Source organism: Erythrolamprus reginae, chromosome 11 (assembly GCF_031021105.1).
Source record: "Erythrolamprus reginae isolate rEryReg1 chromosome 11, rEryReg1.hap1, whole genome shotgun sequence".
Classification (NCBI taxonomy): domain Eukaryota; kingdom Metazoa; phylum Chordata; class Lepidosauria; order Squamata; family Dipsadidae; genus Erythrolamprus; species Erythrolamprus reginae.
In genome coordinates this window covers 19548442-19563827 of record NC_091960.1, presented here as the reverse complement: position 1 = coordinate 19563827, position 15386 = coordinate 19548442, and the positions used below count along the sequence as shown (strand labels likewise).

The following is a 15386-nucleotide window of genomic DNA, read 5'->3' as shown; positions in this document are numbered from 1 at the left end:
TTCTTGTGCAAACTGCCAATGCTTCCTTATTCTGGATTTTTTCTCTCCTTCAATCCAAAAGTTTAGTCTATTATCCCATTCTCTTAATTTTGCCTCAGGAAAGCGCCCCGGTAAAACTTGAAACAAATACATCATCTTTGGTATTATCATCATCTTAAGGGCCCTAATCTTAGCCATTCTTCCTAAATTTTTACCCTTCCAATTTTTGATCTGCTTCTGGATTTTTTTCCATATTAAGTTGTAATTGGCCGTTGTTATTTTTGATGGATTTTTAAATAACCAAATTCTCAAATATTTCATTTTTTTACAACCTAATTTCAATCCTGAGATTTTTTGAATCTCAATTTGCTCTTTAGGGCCAGTATTTAAACATATTATCTCTGATTTTTCTATATTAACCTTAAGCCCAGATTGATCTTTAAATTGCTGAAGTAATATCATTATTTTTTTCATCATTTCAATTGGGGTTTCAGACATTACTATAGCATCATCTGCAAATAAATTTAATTTCAGTTCAAGTTCCCCTATTTGATAGCCTCTCCATTCCTTATCGTTTCTAATTTTATTTGCTAAGGTCTCAATTGCTAATGCAAATAGCATTGGGGATAATGGGCAACCCTGTTTAGTTCCATTTTGAATTTTAATCATTTCTGTTCTATTGCCATTTACTCTAATTTGAACTACATTATCCTTATATATTGTTTCTATAACTTTACAAAATTTATTTCCCATATTTAAATCTTTACATAGTTGGAATAGGTATTCATGATTAACTTTGTCGAAAGCCTTATAAACATCTAATTTTAAAATGCTTAATTTCCTTTTGGTACTGGTAGCATGATGTAAAACATTGATCACGTTTCTTATTGGTTCAAAGATTTTCCTTCCTTTCACAAATCCATATTGATCTTCTCCAATTATTTTTGGTAATATATTCTCCACCCTATTTGCCAATATTTTCATGAATATCTTGTAGTCCTGATTTAACAGGCTAATGGGGCGATAGGAACTAGGATCCATTAAATCACGATCTGGTTTTGGGACCGTTATAATTTCTGACATTTTCCACGTCTGTGGAGTTTCAAAGGTCTCCATTACATTATTAAACAATTTTTCCATATGCGGTAGTAATTCATTCATATACACTTTATAATATTCAGCTGTAAAACCATCTGGACCTGGAGCTTTAGCAGGTTTCAATCCCTTAATAACTCTAGATATCTCCTCACTTGTAATTTTTGCATTTAACATTTGACTGTCCTATTCCTTTAATTGCTTTTTAACCTCTGAAGTTTGTGAAACAACATACTCTTTTTTATATAATTCCCCATAAAAATCTCTCATTATTTTTTCCATTTCTACAGTATTGCATTTTATTAAACCATCCTTATCTTTTAAAGCAGAGATATAAGATTTTTCTTTTCTTTTTTTAAATAGTGTGCCATTTGCTTCATAGATTTATTGTTCCAACTTCTAATTCTATGTTTCATAATCATCTTCATTTTATTCCAATTTTCCTCATCAAGTAATTATAATTGCTTTTTCTTAAATGATAATAATAAATTCCATTCTCTGTTTCTTGTAATTTTTAAGGTTTCTTGGATTAAATCTATCTCTTTTAATAAATTATTTCTCTTAACATTCCAGGATTTCCTAAGGAAAGCTTCGGTACTAATGCAATTGCCCCTCATCACTGCTTTATGTGTATCCCAAACTATTGTTTCTTTAATCTCGCCTGTTGCATTAATACTAAAGAATCCATTGAGTTCCTTTTGTAATTTAATTCTACTCTCCTCATTTGCTGAGACAATGGGGTTATACCTCCAAATTCTTTGTTTATTACAAGCCTCTATTTCTAACACAGCTGACAAAGGAGCATGATCTGATAGCCAGATAGCTTTCACTTCTGCTTTCTTCAACTTTACCTTATGTGTTTTATTAATTAACATATAATCTATACAGCTAAATTTGTTATGTCTTGCAGAGTAGAAAGTCTCTCTATTAACTACGTTTTGATGAAGGTCCATCATATTAATTTTATTTAGATGTAACTTTTTCTTTTCCCCCTTCCCTGTTGTTAATTCCAAATTAAAATCACCTGCTAAAATCACTATGCCTTCCGCAAAGTTATCTAATTTCCGTTTTACATTTATTATGAATTGTTTTGCATTTACGTTAGGGGCATAAATAACCGCTAGAGTTACTAAATTATTTCTTATTTTCCCCTTAATAAATAACATTCTACCATCCTTGTCCCTCTTAATATTGCTTAACTGAAAATCCACTCTTCTGTGAATCAAAATAGCTACTCCTCTTGCTTTGTTCGTTCCTTTGGACTCATAAACTTTTTCCCATTCTATATTTGATACTAATTTGTCTGTTTTTTCCCTTCCCTTATGAGTCTCTGAAAGGAATAAAATATCTGCCTTACAGTCTTTAGCCAGCTTCATGATTCTACATCGCTTTTTCTGTGATGAAAGCCCGTTTACATTGAGAGATAGAAGGCCTAAATCACCCATTTACATAAACTAAATGCATTTCCTCTTTCAACAAAACAGAGCCTGCCGGAGAATTGTTTATTTTCCCAATGAATCCACACCCTGGTGCCTCTAACTTGACCCCCCCCCCAGGGGAAGGCAACGAAAAAAACCTTCCGTTACTGAGAGGCACTCTTAGATCTACGTTCCCTCTGAAAGCCCTCCCTTCTTCCCCATTTTACAAGACAATAAAAGATTCCCCCCTCCCTCCTCTCCCCTTGTTAACTAGCATGAACTCCCAACAAAAAGTACAAAAGTACAGAAAAAAGGTTAATTAATTGAAAAACTTAATACCATATTAGCATGTCAACTCAGTTCAGTTTATTATTTTTTTCTTTTGTCGGGTGATTCTGGGCTCATCTCGCTTCTCCGATTGAAGTGAAGCTAACTCTCTTTGAAGCTCGGCAATTTTCTCCTCTTTGCTCTGTTCTGGCTTGCGAAACGGTTCTGCTGCATCTGGCCGGTCGATCGATGCCTTGCTCTGAATTGCTCCCTCTGGATTTAATCCCAATTGAAAAAGCAGCTTTCTTCCTTCTTCTAATGATCTTGCCTGAAAAAACTTGGTATCTTTAAACACAATAATGGTGGCAGGGTATCTCCAAGAAAATTTGATTCCATTTTCATACAGCTGAGAAGAGACCTCTCTCATCTGATTTCTCATCTTGAGAGTCTCGGCAGATAAATCTTTTAAAACATGTATTGGAAAAGCTTTGTAACGTAAATTTAAAATCTGTTTCAGTTCTTTAAAAATCTCTGCAGCTCTTCTTTCTGAAGCAAATCTAATAACAATGTCTTTTGACTCACCCTTACGAGGTCCAAAAGCCCAATGCGCTCTTTCAAATTCTTGCAACTCACATGTAACTTTGTTCTCGATAAACCACTGGAGGATTTCTTGAATAAGTTGTTTGCCCCCCCCCCCCGAAATCTTTGGGAAAGCCTCTCAAGTGTATGTTAGCACGACGCTGTCTATCTTCAAGATTTATTATGCGAATTTCCTGGCGAGATTTCCCCGCTTCCAGCTTTCCAATCCTTTGGTCTTGAGTTTTTGTTTGTTGTTTCAGTTCCGCCATTCCAGTTCCCAGTGCCGATAAATCTTTTTTCATCTCTTGGAGCAATTTGCCCATATCAGCAAAACCTTTAAGCAGCGAGTCCATCTTCTCCTCCAGCTCCACAGCAGACGCCATCTTCGCTTTGTTCTTACTTCTTCACCCAACCGCGTCAAAAAGAGTTATTCACTTCAACTTTTAACTCCTTCTGGTAAAGTTTTTCGACAGTTTATTCAGTTCACTCTCCTCTCAGTCCACTTTTAGTAAGCTAGAGAGGGTAGTTAAGGGTTAAACTTTATTTCTTTTTCTTCATGTGGGAGAGCTTTCCCTTGGTGCGTCAGTCCAGGCGACGCATGCGTAGATCCCCATTTCATCTTTACTAATTGATTTATTTAAAAAATTCAATTTAAATTATTAAATGCTTTTTCTGCATCCAAAAATATCAAAGCCATGGTTTTCCCAGGGTTTATCTCATATTCTAATATATTTATTATATTTCTTAGATTATCTTTAATATTTCTATTTGGCAGGAAGCCGTTTTGGTCTGGGTGTATTATTTCATTTGTAATTATTTTGAATCTTTCTGCTAAAATCGTTGCGAAAATTTTATAATCCGAATTCAATAGTGCTATTGGTCTGTATTGTTTTATCAAATGTCTTTGATTTATGTCTTTAGGTATTAGAGTAATTAAGCTGTCCTTCCATGATTGAGGGATTTTCCCTTTATTTAACACCTCATTTAACATTACTAACATCAGTTTTTTGTGGGTTCTTGCATTTGTTTGTATAGTTCCGATGGGATCCCATCTGTTCCAGGTGTTTTGATACTATTTTGTTTTTTAATTGCTCTCTCAAGCTCTATCATTGAAATATCTTTTTCCATTCTGTCTATATTAATTTCAGACATCTGTGGTAGTTCAGACTCGTTTAAATATAGTTCTATATCTTCTTCTCCTATCTTGTCTTTTTTGTATAGACCTTGAAAATAATTTTTAATTATCTTTCCCCCCCCCCCGCCTCTATTTCCACTTGTTTCTCTCCCATTTCGTCCTCTAATTGCTGGATATATTTCTTTTCATTTTCCTTTTTTAATATATATGACAACCATCTTCCTGGCTTATTCGCATGTTCAAATTGATTTTGTCTTGCTGGTTTTATCTTTTGAGCTATTCTTATGTAAATGTACAACTTTACTTTTCTCTACATTGAATTTCATTTTGTTAGATGGGACCCAGTGTTCAAATCTGTCAAGATCCATTTGGATCTTGAGCTTATCTTCTAAGTATTAGCTATCCCTGCCAGCTTAGTGTCATCTGCAAATTTGGTATGTTCACCTTCTATTCCCTCATATAAATCATTTATGAAGATATTGAAAAGTACTGAGCCTAAGACGGAACCTTGTAGTACCCCGCTGCTTATTTCTCTCCATGTAGACTTAGTCTCATTGAGTATGGTTTGTCAGCCAGTTGTGACTCCATCTGGCGATGAAGCTGTCTATCCCACTTTTTCTATCTTACAAAGAAATAGGTTGTCGTCTACTTAGTCGAGTGCCTTGCTGAAGGCACTCTGGTCTACTAATTTAGTGATTGTGTTGAAGAATGAAAGGAAATTGGTTTGACATGATTTGTTTTTAATAAATTCATGTTGGCTGCTAGTTATTAATTTACTTGTTTCTAGGTGTTGGCAGATGTTTTTAAATTATCTTTTCCAGTATCTTCCTGGGCATTGATGTCGGGGTGATTAGTCTGTAGTTTCCTGGATCAGTTTTTGTTCCTTTTTTGAAGATAGGAACCACATCAGCTCTTTTCCTGTCTTCTGGTAGTTCCCCAGTGTTCCAGGATTTTTAAAGATGTAGTACAGTGGTTCAAAGATGACATCTGCCAGTTCCTTTAGAATTCTGGGATGTAATCCCGGTGAAATGCTATCCCAATGAAAAATAAACACACGAAATCCAAAAAGAAACCAGCTTGGCTACACAAACACCTAACAAACAAATTGAATGGGGAAAAAAGACAGATACAAAAAATGGAAAGAAGGACACATAACCCAGGCAGATTTCCAACAAACAGCCAGAATCTGCAAAGAAAAAATCAGGACAGCAAAAGCCCAGTACGAACAAAGCCTAGTGACAAAAGTACAAGACAATAAAAAAAGCTTCTTCCAAACTTAAACAACCAAAAAAACCCCCAAGGAAACAGTCGGTCCACTAAAAAGAGAAGATGGCAAAGAAGTAATGGACAACAAAGGGAAAGCAGAACTGCTCAACTCTTTCTTTGCATCTGTTTTCACTCACAAAGAAACAAAGAAACAACAAAACAACGAGTTTGTATCACAGCTGCAGAAATCAAAACTGGAACAAAACTCTACTTTAATAAAAATACAGTAAGAGACCACCTATTGGAAGTCAATGAGTACAAATCACCAGGACCAGATGGACTGCATCCCAGAGTCCAAAAGGAACTAGCTGATGTCATCATAGAACCTCCGTACCACATCTTTCAAAAATCCTGGATCACAGGAAAACTACCAAATGATTGGAAATGAGCTGACATGGTCCCTATTTACAAAAAAGACCAAAAAAACCAGACCCAGGAAACTACAGAGTGATCAGCCTAACATCTATTCCTGGGAAAATATTAGAAAAAATAATCAAGAAACAGATCTGTCACCATCTTAAGTCAAATAATGTAATAACCACCAGCCAACATAGATTTGTCAGAAACAAATCATGCCAAACCAACCTCATCTCATTCTTTGACACTGTGACCAAATCAAATGACCAGAGAAGCGCAGTGGACTTAATATACCTAGAATTCAGCAAAGCATTCAACAAGGTGGACCACAACCTACTACTCTGCAAAGTAAAGAAAAGTGGGATTGACAGTAACACAAGATGGATTGGAAACTGGCTGATGAATCGCACCCAACGAGTAGTCCTCAATGGGTCTATGTCAACATGGAGAGAGGTAGGCAGTGAGGTACCACAGGGATCAGTCCTAGGCCCGGTACTTTTTAACATAGTTATCAACAACCTAGATGAGTGGATAGAGGGGGAATTAATTAAATTCGCAGATGACACCAAGCTGGCGGAAGTGGCCAACACCCCAGATGATAGACTTGGGATACACAAATATCTAGACAGACTTGTACAGTGGGCCCAAACAAACAAAATGAAGTTCAATTTATAGAAAAGTAAAATCCTGCACCTAGGTAAAAAAAACCCCAAAACATACATACAAACTGGGCAAAACTACAGTCACCACAAGTGACTGTGAAAGGGATCTTGGAGTCCTGGTGGATAACCAACTAAACATGAGCCAGCAATGTGCAGCAGCAGTAAAAAAGCCAACACAATCCTAAACTGCATGAACAGAGGGATATACTCCAAGACTAGAGAGGTAATAATCCCACTCTATAATGCCCTGGTCAGACCGCAGCCGGAGTATTGCATCCAGTTCTGGTCACCACACTTCAAAAGAGACATAGAGACTCTGGAAAGGTTGCAGAAAAGAGCAACTAAAATAATAAGGGGACTAGAGACCAAGCCATACAAAGAGAAGTTGCTGAAACTGGGCATGGATAGCCTAGTGAAAAGAAGGGCCAGGGGGGACATGATAGCAGTATACAGGTACTCGATAGGCTGCCACACAGAGGAGGGAGGTCACACTATTTTCCAGGGCACCAGAGGGCCAGACGAGGAACAACGGATGGAAGCTGACCAAGTAGAGATTCAACCTGGAGATAAGAAGAACATTCTGACTGTCAGAGCTATCAACCAGTGGAACAGCCTGCCAGCGGAGGTTGTGAATACCCCAACTCTGGATATTTTCAAGAGGAGATTGGACTGCCATCTGGCTGGGGAGGTGTAGGGGTTCCTGCTTGAGCAGAGGGTTGGACTTGATGACCTGTAAGGTCCCTTTTAACTCTAATAAACAAACAAACAAACAAACAAATCCATCTGGTCCTGGTGATTTGTATTCATCAAGATCAGAGAGGTGTTCTCTTAATATTTTTGTTTGCTTATTTCTTTATTTATTTTTATTTATTCAATTTTTATGCAGCCCTTCTCCTTAAACTCAGGGCGGCTTACAACATGTTAGCAATAGCACTTTTGAAAAGAGCCAGCCTATTGCCCCCATAATTTGGGTCCTCATTTTACCCACCTCAGAAGGATGGAAGGCTGAGTCAACTTTGAGTCGGTGATGAGATTTGAACCGCTGACCTGCAGATCTACAGTCAGCTTCAATGGCCTGCATTACAGCATTCTACCTGCTGTGCCATCCCGGCTCTTCTCTTATTTTAACTAACTAACTATAACTAACTAGCCAACCAACCAACCAACCAACCAACCAACCAACCAACCAACCAACCAACCAACTAACTAACTAACTAACTAACTAACTAACTAACACTCTTGAAGACTCAAAGTCACCTCTGGTTCAGGGACAGAAGTCTCCAAAACCTATTTGCAAAGCATCAATAACCAGAAAATATGTGTAAGGGCTTTAGAGGCATGTGGCTGGTACATGTAAGAAACAAAGGCTATCACCAAGCTTGCAGGTTTCTTCTTCAAGGGTTGAAAATGCATTTTTGCCATTTCATTTGACCCTGTCTAGTTCTAACATAATTTTACCTCATCCTGTAAGCAGGCAGTAGAGCATAGCCTGGCTTCATCTGGGCTTTTTCCAGAATTCTTAAAATCATTTAGGTTACAACCAGTGAAGGGCTACCAAAATTCTTACTGCCACACTGGCTTATGCATTTTCTTTCAACAGATTTCAGTGCAAATTGGGTGCTCTGGGGTAGAGCTCCATTTTTGCTACCCCATCCGGGTAGTAGCCCGCCCCTGGAACACCCCAAGCTAAGGCATTAATTATTTAAAAAAGAAGTGATGTGGAATTTCAGATTGAAGTTAATAGGTTCCCTCAATATGATCAACAGGAGCTCATGAAAAGCAGAAAATTACTTGGTAAAACTAACCTTCCCTAAGCTGAGAATCACATTCTTTAAAGTCAGCTTTAACATTCTTCCCTCTGCACTTCATCAAAACCAGTGGTGGATTGTAAATGATTTTGCTACCAGTTAATGTGCTCACTTGCATGCACAGAAGCGTCCCAGGTGGGTGGGCAGAGTCTCCTGCCACTGGCACTACCAGTTCTAAGAACTGGTCCGAACCGGGAGCAACCCACCACTGATCAGAACAGATATAGTACAATTCCTGTGGCTGATCCTATTAGCCCATGTGATGATAAGGAGATTGAAACCACCTCGTATATATTACAACATTGTACTTTTTACAGAGACATTAGATCAATCTACATTGTACCCATCATAGATAAATAATCTGGGTGGCCAGATCAATTTTAGATGAACTTTCTCCTTTAGGATCTAAAACAATTTTTATGTGTGGAATAGCTAAATGTTCTATTGCCTCAGTGCAAGCAATATATAATTGGTCTTTGCTAGCTGCTGATTTATTATATTTATTTGCTTCACTTTGATTTTGTTTGTTTGATTCTTTTAAATTTTGCTGGTCATTTTCTGAATAAATATTATTAATTGATTGAAATCGGTCTTCGAGGAGCATTAGGGGGAAAAACCCACACAAATGAGAATTTCTCTGGCTAGAACTAGATCAAATGTGGGTCATGAAAATGAAGCAGGCAGGATTACCCAAAGCTGGTATTAGCTCTGTTTTGGTGCTGGGCATGGATGGAAGAGTTGGCTTTGTTTTTATCTGTGTGGTGGAAATTTTTTTGAATCTTTTGTGCTGTGAAGTGCAGATGATTAAACCTTCTGGATCTCTGCCAAGAGTACATTCTTGGCAGCTGGATTCCTCACAAGTCAGCCAAATTTCCTCCAGTGATGCCTGCTACACACACACACACACCAAGTTGTCTTTTAAAGGCAATCTTTGCATCTCAGCTTCAGAACCATTTGGGCAAGAACTGAATTGCAGCAGATCAGGAAAGCTGCAAAGTGGTAAGCCAGAGGGTTTTTACCCCAAATCTGGAAACTTTTAAGATGTGTGGATTTCAATTCCCTGAATATCCCAAACAGAGCTACATTGTCTCCATTGGTGATCACAGAGGCCATCCAGGAAAACACTCAGCATTTGCACAAATGTAATGGATGGAGGCTTGTTAAAGGGAGATCCAACTTTGAAGTAAGAAGAAATTTCCTGACCAGGACAACAATTAATAAGTGGAACAGTTTACATCTTAGAATTGTGGGTGCTCCGTCACTGGAGTTCTCAAAAAATATATGCTGTACTACAGAACCATTTGACTGGGGTGGTGTTGATTGAACACAGGATTGGAATAGAAGACTTCTGAAGTCCCTTCCAACTCTATGATTCTATGTTCTAATCTGGAGAACTGAGCCACTTGTACCACCACGCTACCTGGATGAGTTTAGGGCAGCGTTTCCCAAACTTAGCTACTTGAAGTTGGTGGACTTCAACTTCTAGAATTCCCCAGTCATGTTTGAAATGGAGTGCTCCAGGGAAACCTTAGCTTCGGGCACCCCATGTGCTTCATTTTATCCTGATTTCTGAGTTGGAGTAATCACCGGTTTGTCCCAGTTACTAATTTTAGCAAGAATATCAAAATCCTGCTGTGCTGCTCATTTGCTGCTACAATGAAGCACAGGGAGAGTTGTGGCCCTCGGTCAGAAAGTCAGTGCTGTATTTTCCATTTAACTTTATTGTCTCATGCTGATTGCTAAAGGAAAAAAATCAGGCTATTCTTTAAGCTTATCAGACAGCAATGAAATGGGAAATCCCTCAATCAAGTGCCAAGACTTCACTTTGGCTTTTATTCATTTCTGAAGTGAAGAAATAAGTTGTGTGTGTGAGGATTATGTATTTTCCCCAAAGGTTCTTGATCAACTCTGATTTGCAGCAGACCATTTGCACAGTGGGAAGTCAATGTGAATTATAGAGGAGGAGCCTACCTGTTATGTTCTAGTACTGAGCCACTCAGGAATCAAATGCAGACCACCAGGGTTTACTTTGTACAAGAATTATATATGTTGTTGTGAGCTGCCCCGAGACCTCGGAAAGGGGTGTCATACAAAATGAATTAATAATAATAAAAAATAATAATAATAATAATAATATTTACAAGTAAAGTTTTTTGAACGAAGTAAAAGTGTCTAAATGTCTTTGCTGGAATGAGCAGGGCGAGTATTATCAGCTGGTAAGAGTCCCAGAAAGAGAGATAAGCACAATAATAATTTACCCAACTGTAAATAGAAACAGAGATGCACAGGAATAATCTTGAAGCTCAGAGTTTTTCTGAAAGCCAAGAATGTTTTTTCAAATGTAAGATGGATGATCATGAAACTAGAAGCCAGAATGGAGCATGTTGTTCTCTGCAATAAAGCATGGCTCTGCTCACTCTTAAATACCCTGAGGGCATGACCCAATAATCAGCAGTCCTACTCCTGAGTGAATCTCCTCTTAGCCAACCATTCATGTCTCTTAGATGCCCTTCGCACTCTGGCATCCAGAAAAGGCTCCTTCTCTTCTCCTGAGTCCCTCAGCACAGGAACTTCAACATCATTCCCCACAGAAAGTGCTGATACACTCATCCCAGGAAGTGCAGCAGACCCTGGCTGTTATTTTGACCCTGACCCCACATCTTCTTCACTATGAATCTCAGATGCCAAGAACATAGGATGCCTGTGCCACACCTCCACAGTCTCTTCATCCTCTGTCCATGTATCAACGCCCCAAATAGCATCTGAGAAATAAGTCAGATTCCAGTCCAATTCTCTCTCATAAGGTTCAATTTATTATCAGAGCCATGTTGATATTAACTTCCTTCCAGTATCCCACCTAGGTTAAGGTTCAGCCCACATCCCCACACCCACAAGTTCATCACAAGAACCAGTCCAAGTGTAGGGATTCCATTGAATTCTTCTTTTCTTCAGTTGATGCAGAACAAAAAAAATGTCCTTGGACTCTAAGAAATGAATTTGTTGTGGCTAGTAACTTTCCTCTCATTCAACTACCCCTCTCAATTCCCCTAATATTGTGGTATTGTGGCAGGCCAAAGCCTCTAACCCCACAAGACAGCTTTTGGCCTGGCACCATGATTATTTGTGCAGGATGTGAGTAAACCACAACACTACCTGTGATAATCATAGGCATGCGTCACCAAACTTGGCAATTTGAAGATTTGTGGACTTCAATTCCCAGAATTCTCCAGCCAGCATAGCTGAGAGTTGAGGTCCACAAGTCTTAAAGTTACTAAGTGTTGTGGTTAGCTCTGGCCCAGCTCCTGCCCCAAGGACTGTGGATGTGGGGGAGACATCCACATGCTGCAAGCCTGTTTTGCCCCGGTGGAATCTGCTGATGAAGCCTCCTCTGACCAAGAAGACATGAGTGACAGGGAGGAGGAGAGTGTGGCAGACAGCTCAGAAGGAGATCAATTATCTAGCTCCTCCTTGGATTCAGAACAAGAGTTAATGATACAGCCAGGCATGCGGAGAGCGATGCATAGGCAACAACAACTGAGAAATTATTATCAAAGAAAATGAGGCCACCTGTGGTTGGGTGGGGCTGTGGTAATTAGTGAGGCTGCTATAAAGAGCAGCCTGTGGGTTTGGCCATTGTGGAGGATTATCTGATCGTTGTGTTTCGTGACTGCTTTACTGAGTTTGACCTTTTGTGTGCTGATTTTTCCCCACTTTGAAACTAAACCAGAGTAAAGTGTGTTTCACTTTGTGAAAGAAGAAGGACTGTGAATTGCCCCACACCTGCAAGCTAAGTATCACAGAACTGATAAGGGACTTGTACAAATTACCAGTTTGTTTGGAGACGAGTGCTCTTTGCTATCCCAAAACAGGGCTTAGGTTAAGTGAATTTTCATTATAAAGAACATTGTTTTGAATTTTCAAACGTGTGTGTGTCTGAAATTTCTACCTGTGAATTTTTGGGAGAAGTCTTGCAGAGAGCCCGACAGAACACTAAGTTTGAAGACCTCTGATTTAGGGTTTACAGGTAGTTCTTGAGTTATTACCGTAATGGAGCTTGCCAATCACGATTGTAACTCATGGCAGTTGTAAAGCAGGCATGTCACGTGACCCGCCCGATTTTATAATCTTTATGTGATAGTCATGAAGTGACTCACTGTGGTTGTTAAGCAAATGACTGCACTCATGAAGTGAAAGCCCAGGGTTTGCTTATGGGCACAGTTTGGCCAAAAACTGGAAGTAAATGTTAGTTTTTAGCAAAACAATTGTAAAATGTGACCCCATGACCCTGGGACGTTGCAAATGGCCATAAATGCAGTCCGGTTACTAGACACCTCAAAGTGCAATCACATGACTATGGGTAAGGGGGAGTTGAGGCTGACTGTTGTACCCCCCCACCCAGTGGATCTGTCAAAACTTTGAATGATTGCTAAATGACCAATAGTTTTATTTATGTATTTATTTTTCCTATTTCTTAACCATCCATCATAAACTAAGGATTACCTGTGCTTATTACTAGAATTTACCATATTTTTCAGAGTATAAGACACACTTTTTTCCACCCCAAAAGAGGCTGAAAATTTGGGTGCATCTTATACTCTGAATGTAGCTTTACTAAGCTTTTTTAAAGCCCTAACATGGTGCTAATGTGACCTTCCGTGTTTTACTAGCTAAGCTATATTTTTCTAGTTCTCTCCTTGCTGCTCTCTCCAACAATCAGCTGAGCCTTTTTTCAGCCCTAACGAGTGCTAGCAATGAAACAATCTTCTGTGCTTTGCTAGCAAACCAATTGTCCCTTTGCCTGAATTTCTCTCTGAACTAGGGGATAACTAGGGGATAAAAAGCAAGCATGTGGGTTCAAAACCAGTAAACTAATGTGCTGAAGCTGACCAGCCTAAAAACTAGACATGAATACCTGGTAGGCAGATTATTTTTCCCTATTTTCCTCACCCAAAATTAAGGTTTGTCTTATACTCCGGTGTGTCTTATACTCTGAAAAATATGGTATATGTAGCTGAACTTGCTGGAAATAACTACATTTTAAGGGGATATAGTAAAATTATTGCAGAATTCTCACTTGAAGCTCAAGTGTCTAGGCTCAAATTTTCCTTGTTTGAACACATTGTGTGAATAGTTCTAGCTCTCTGGTGGAGTCAGTTATTCAAGGCAGAAGGAAAGAGGAGAAAATTGATGGTCGGCAGCAAGTTGGATGGACTTTATTATAGGCCTGATGGGTACAAGATCTAAAGACCAGATTAGGGACAGATTGTCATGAAGAAAATCCATGTAGCTGCTAAAATTTGAAGCTGTAATGATGGCACATTATCAATATCGTCCATTCAGTCAGCATTTATTTTTAATTTTTCTATTCCATGTTCATTCCAGTTTCTTTTCCATGATTTCATGTATAGTTTTGAAAAATCCTAATATCTATCTTGAAAATATTAGATTGCCTATTTCCTTTTTTTCCATGGTTGTCTTCTCCATCTTGCAACATTACAGATATGTTAGCTGTTGAACAAACTCTTATTTTTTTAACCACAGATGGGGAGAAGAATGGAAGCTGGATGGATCAAAATGGAAATATTGGGTGAGTGTCACCAGCAAGGACGATAGTAAATATATTCTTTCTGTCAATTTCACAATAGCATGATTCAACACAATTCACTTAACCAGGTCAACCAGAATTTCCATCTAGATCAGTATTTTTCAATCTTGGTTTAAGCCATGTGGACTTCAACTCCCAGAATCCTTAGCCAGCACAGGCAGTGCTAATAATTCTAGGAGTTGGGGGACATACCTCTGGAAATTACTACACTTTTGAAAAAAATTGGTCTATTATCCTGCTTGCTGTGTATTTCTGTGCATGTGTGTCTGACCCGTAGAAATAGCAAAGAATTGGAGAAAATATGGCAGTACAGTACTGTATATTAAAGCCAGAAAGTTTTCTTAAATGTAGTTACACTAACTCCTCCCAATTATTTAAATAGATCTACTCCAAACGTGACTATATCAGTGTTTAACTCAGCTGCCTTATCTTAATAATAAACAGGACACTGTTACATTTCAGATTATAATTGTACAGATGCTGTTAAAATTGATGTGGGTTTCTGGAAGTATCGTTATTCTCTGCTATTTAAAAGAAGATACAATAGCACTGGGACTCTCAGATCAAGCATTTATTTTAAAAAGCTTCTTCATTTTGTCTAGAACAATAATAAAGCAATCTTTAAAAAAATAAGTCTAATAATTTTAACATTCTACAAACATTTATAGTTATTGATTCACCCCCTTGCATCCAGTTCAGCAGAAAATAAAAATCTATGTCTCTCTCCCAGCAATTTGCCTCCTTGCAGCTAGTTTCACTTTCAGTTTAGCAGGTGGTCTCAAATCAGCTGAGAGATGGGAAACTGATAATCAGTTGCTTGGCTTAACAGGCTCTGTTCTGTTTGCTGCAAGGAGGTAAATTGCTGGGAGGCAGAGGCCAAAGTGTGGGGGTGGATTTGTGGGGCTACATTCAGTGTATAAGATGTATAAGATGCACTCATGTTTTCAGCCTCTACAGTATTGTCAAAACAATTCAGGTGTGTAGTGATATCATCATGAAATGTCACTATTGGTCCCAGGGTCTACAAATCAAAGTAATGTCATGATGATATTATCATTCTGATGCTATTATTGTTTTTCCCCCCTCTCCTCTTACTCAAGATCCCCCATTTGAGATGACTGCCAATGCCTTTGACCTAATTCTTGTTGTTCAATCAAGTAAGGCATGTTCAACTCTTTGTGATCCCGTAGACCATAACATGTCAGGCTTCCCTGT

General features: G+C 38.5%; 1 protein-coding gene across 1 annotated transcript in view; it reads left to right on the top strand.

Annotated features, from left to right (window-relative positions):
- Window positions 1–15386, top strand: part of LOC139174261 (tubulointerstitial nephritis antigen-like) — a 199327-nt gene that overhangs the window by 171860 nt on the left and 12081 nt on the right. Inside the window, exon 11 of the mRNA XM_070764525.1 lies at window positions 14108–14153. Coding sequence (XP_070620626.1) covers window positions 14108–14153 — 46 coding nt within the window. The remainder of the gene's footprint in view (window positions 1–14107; window positions 14154–15386) is intronic.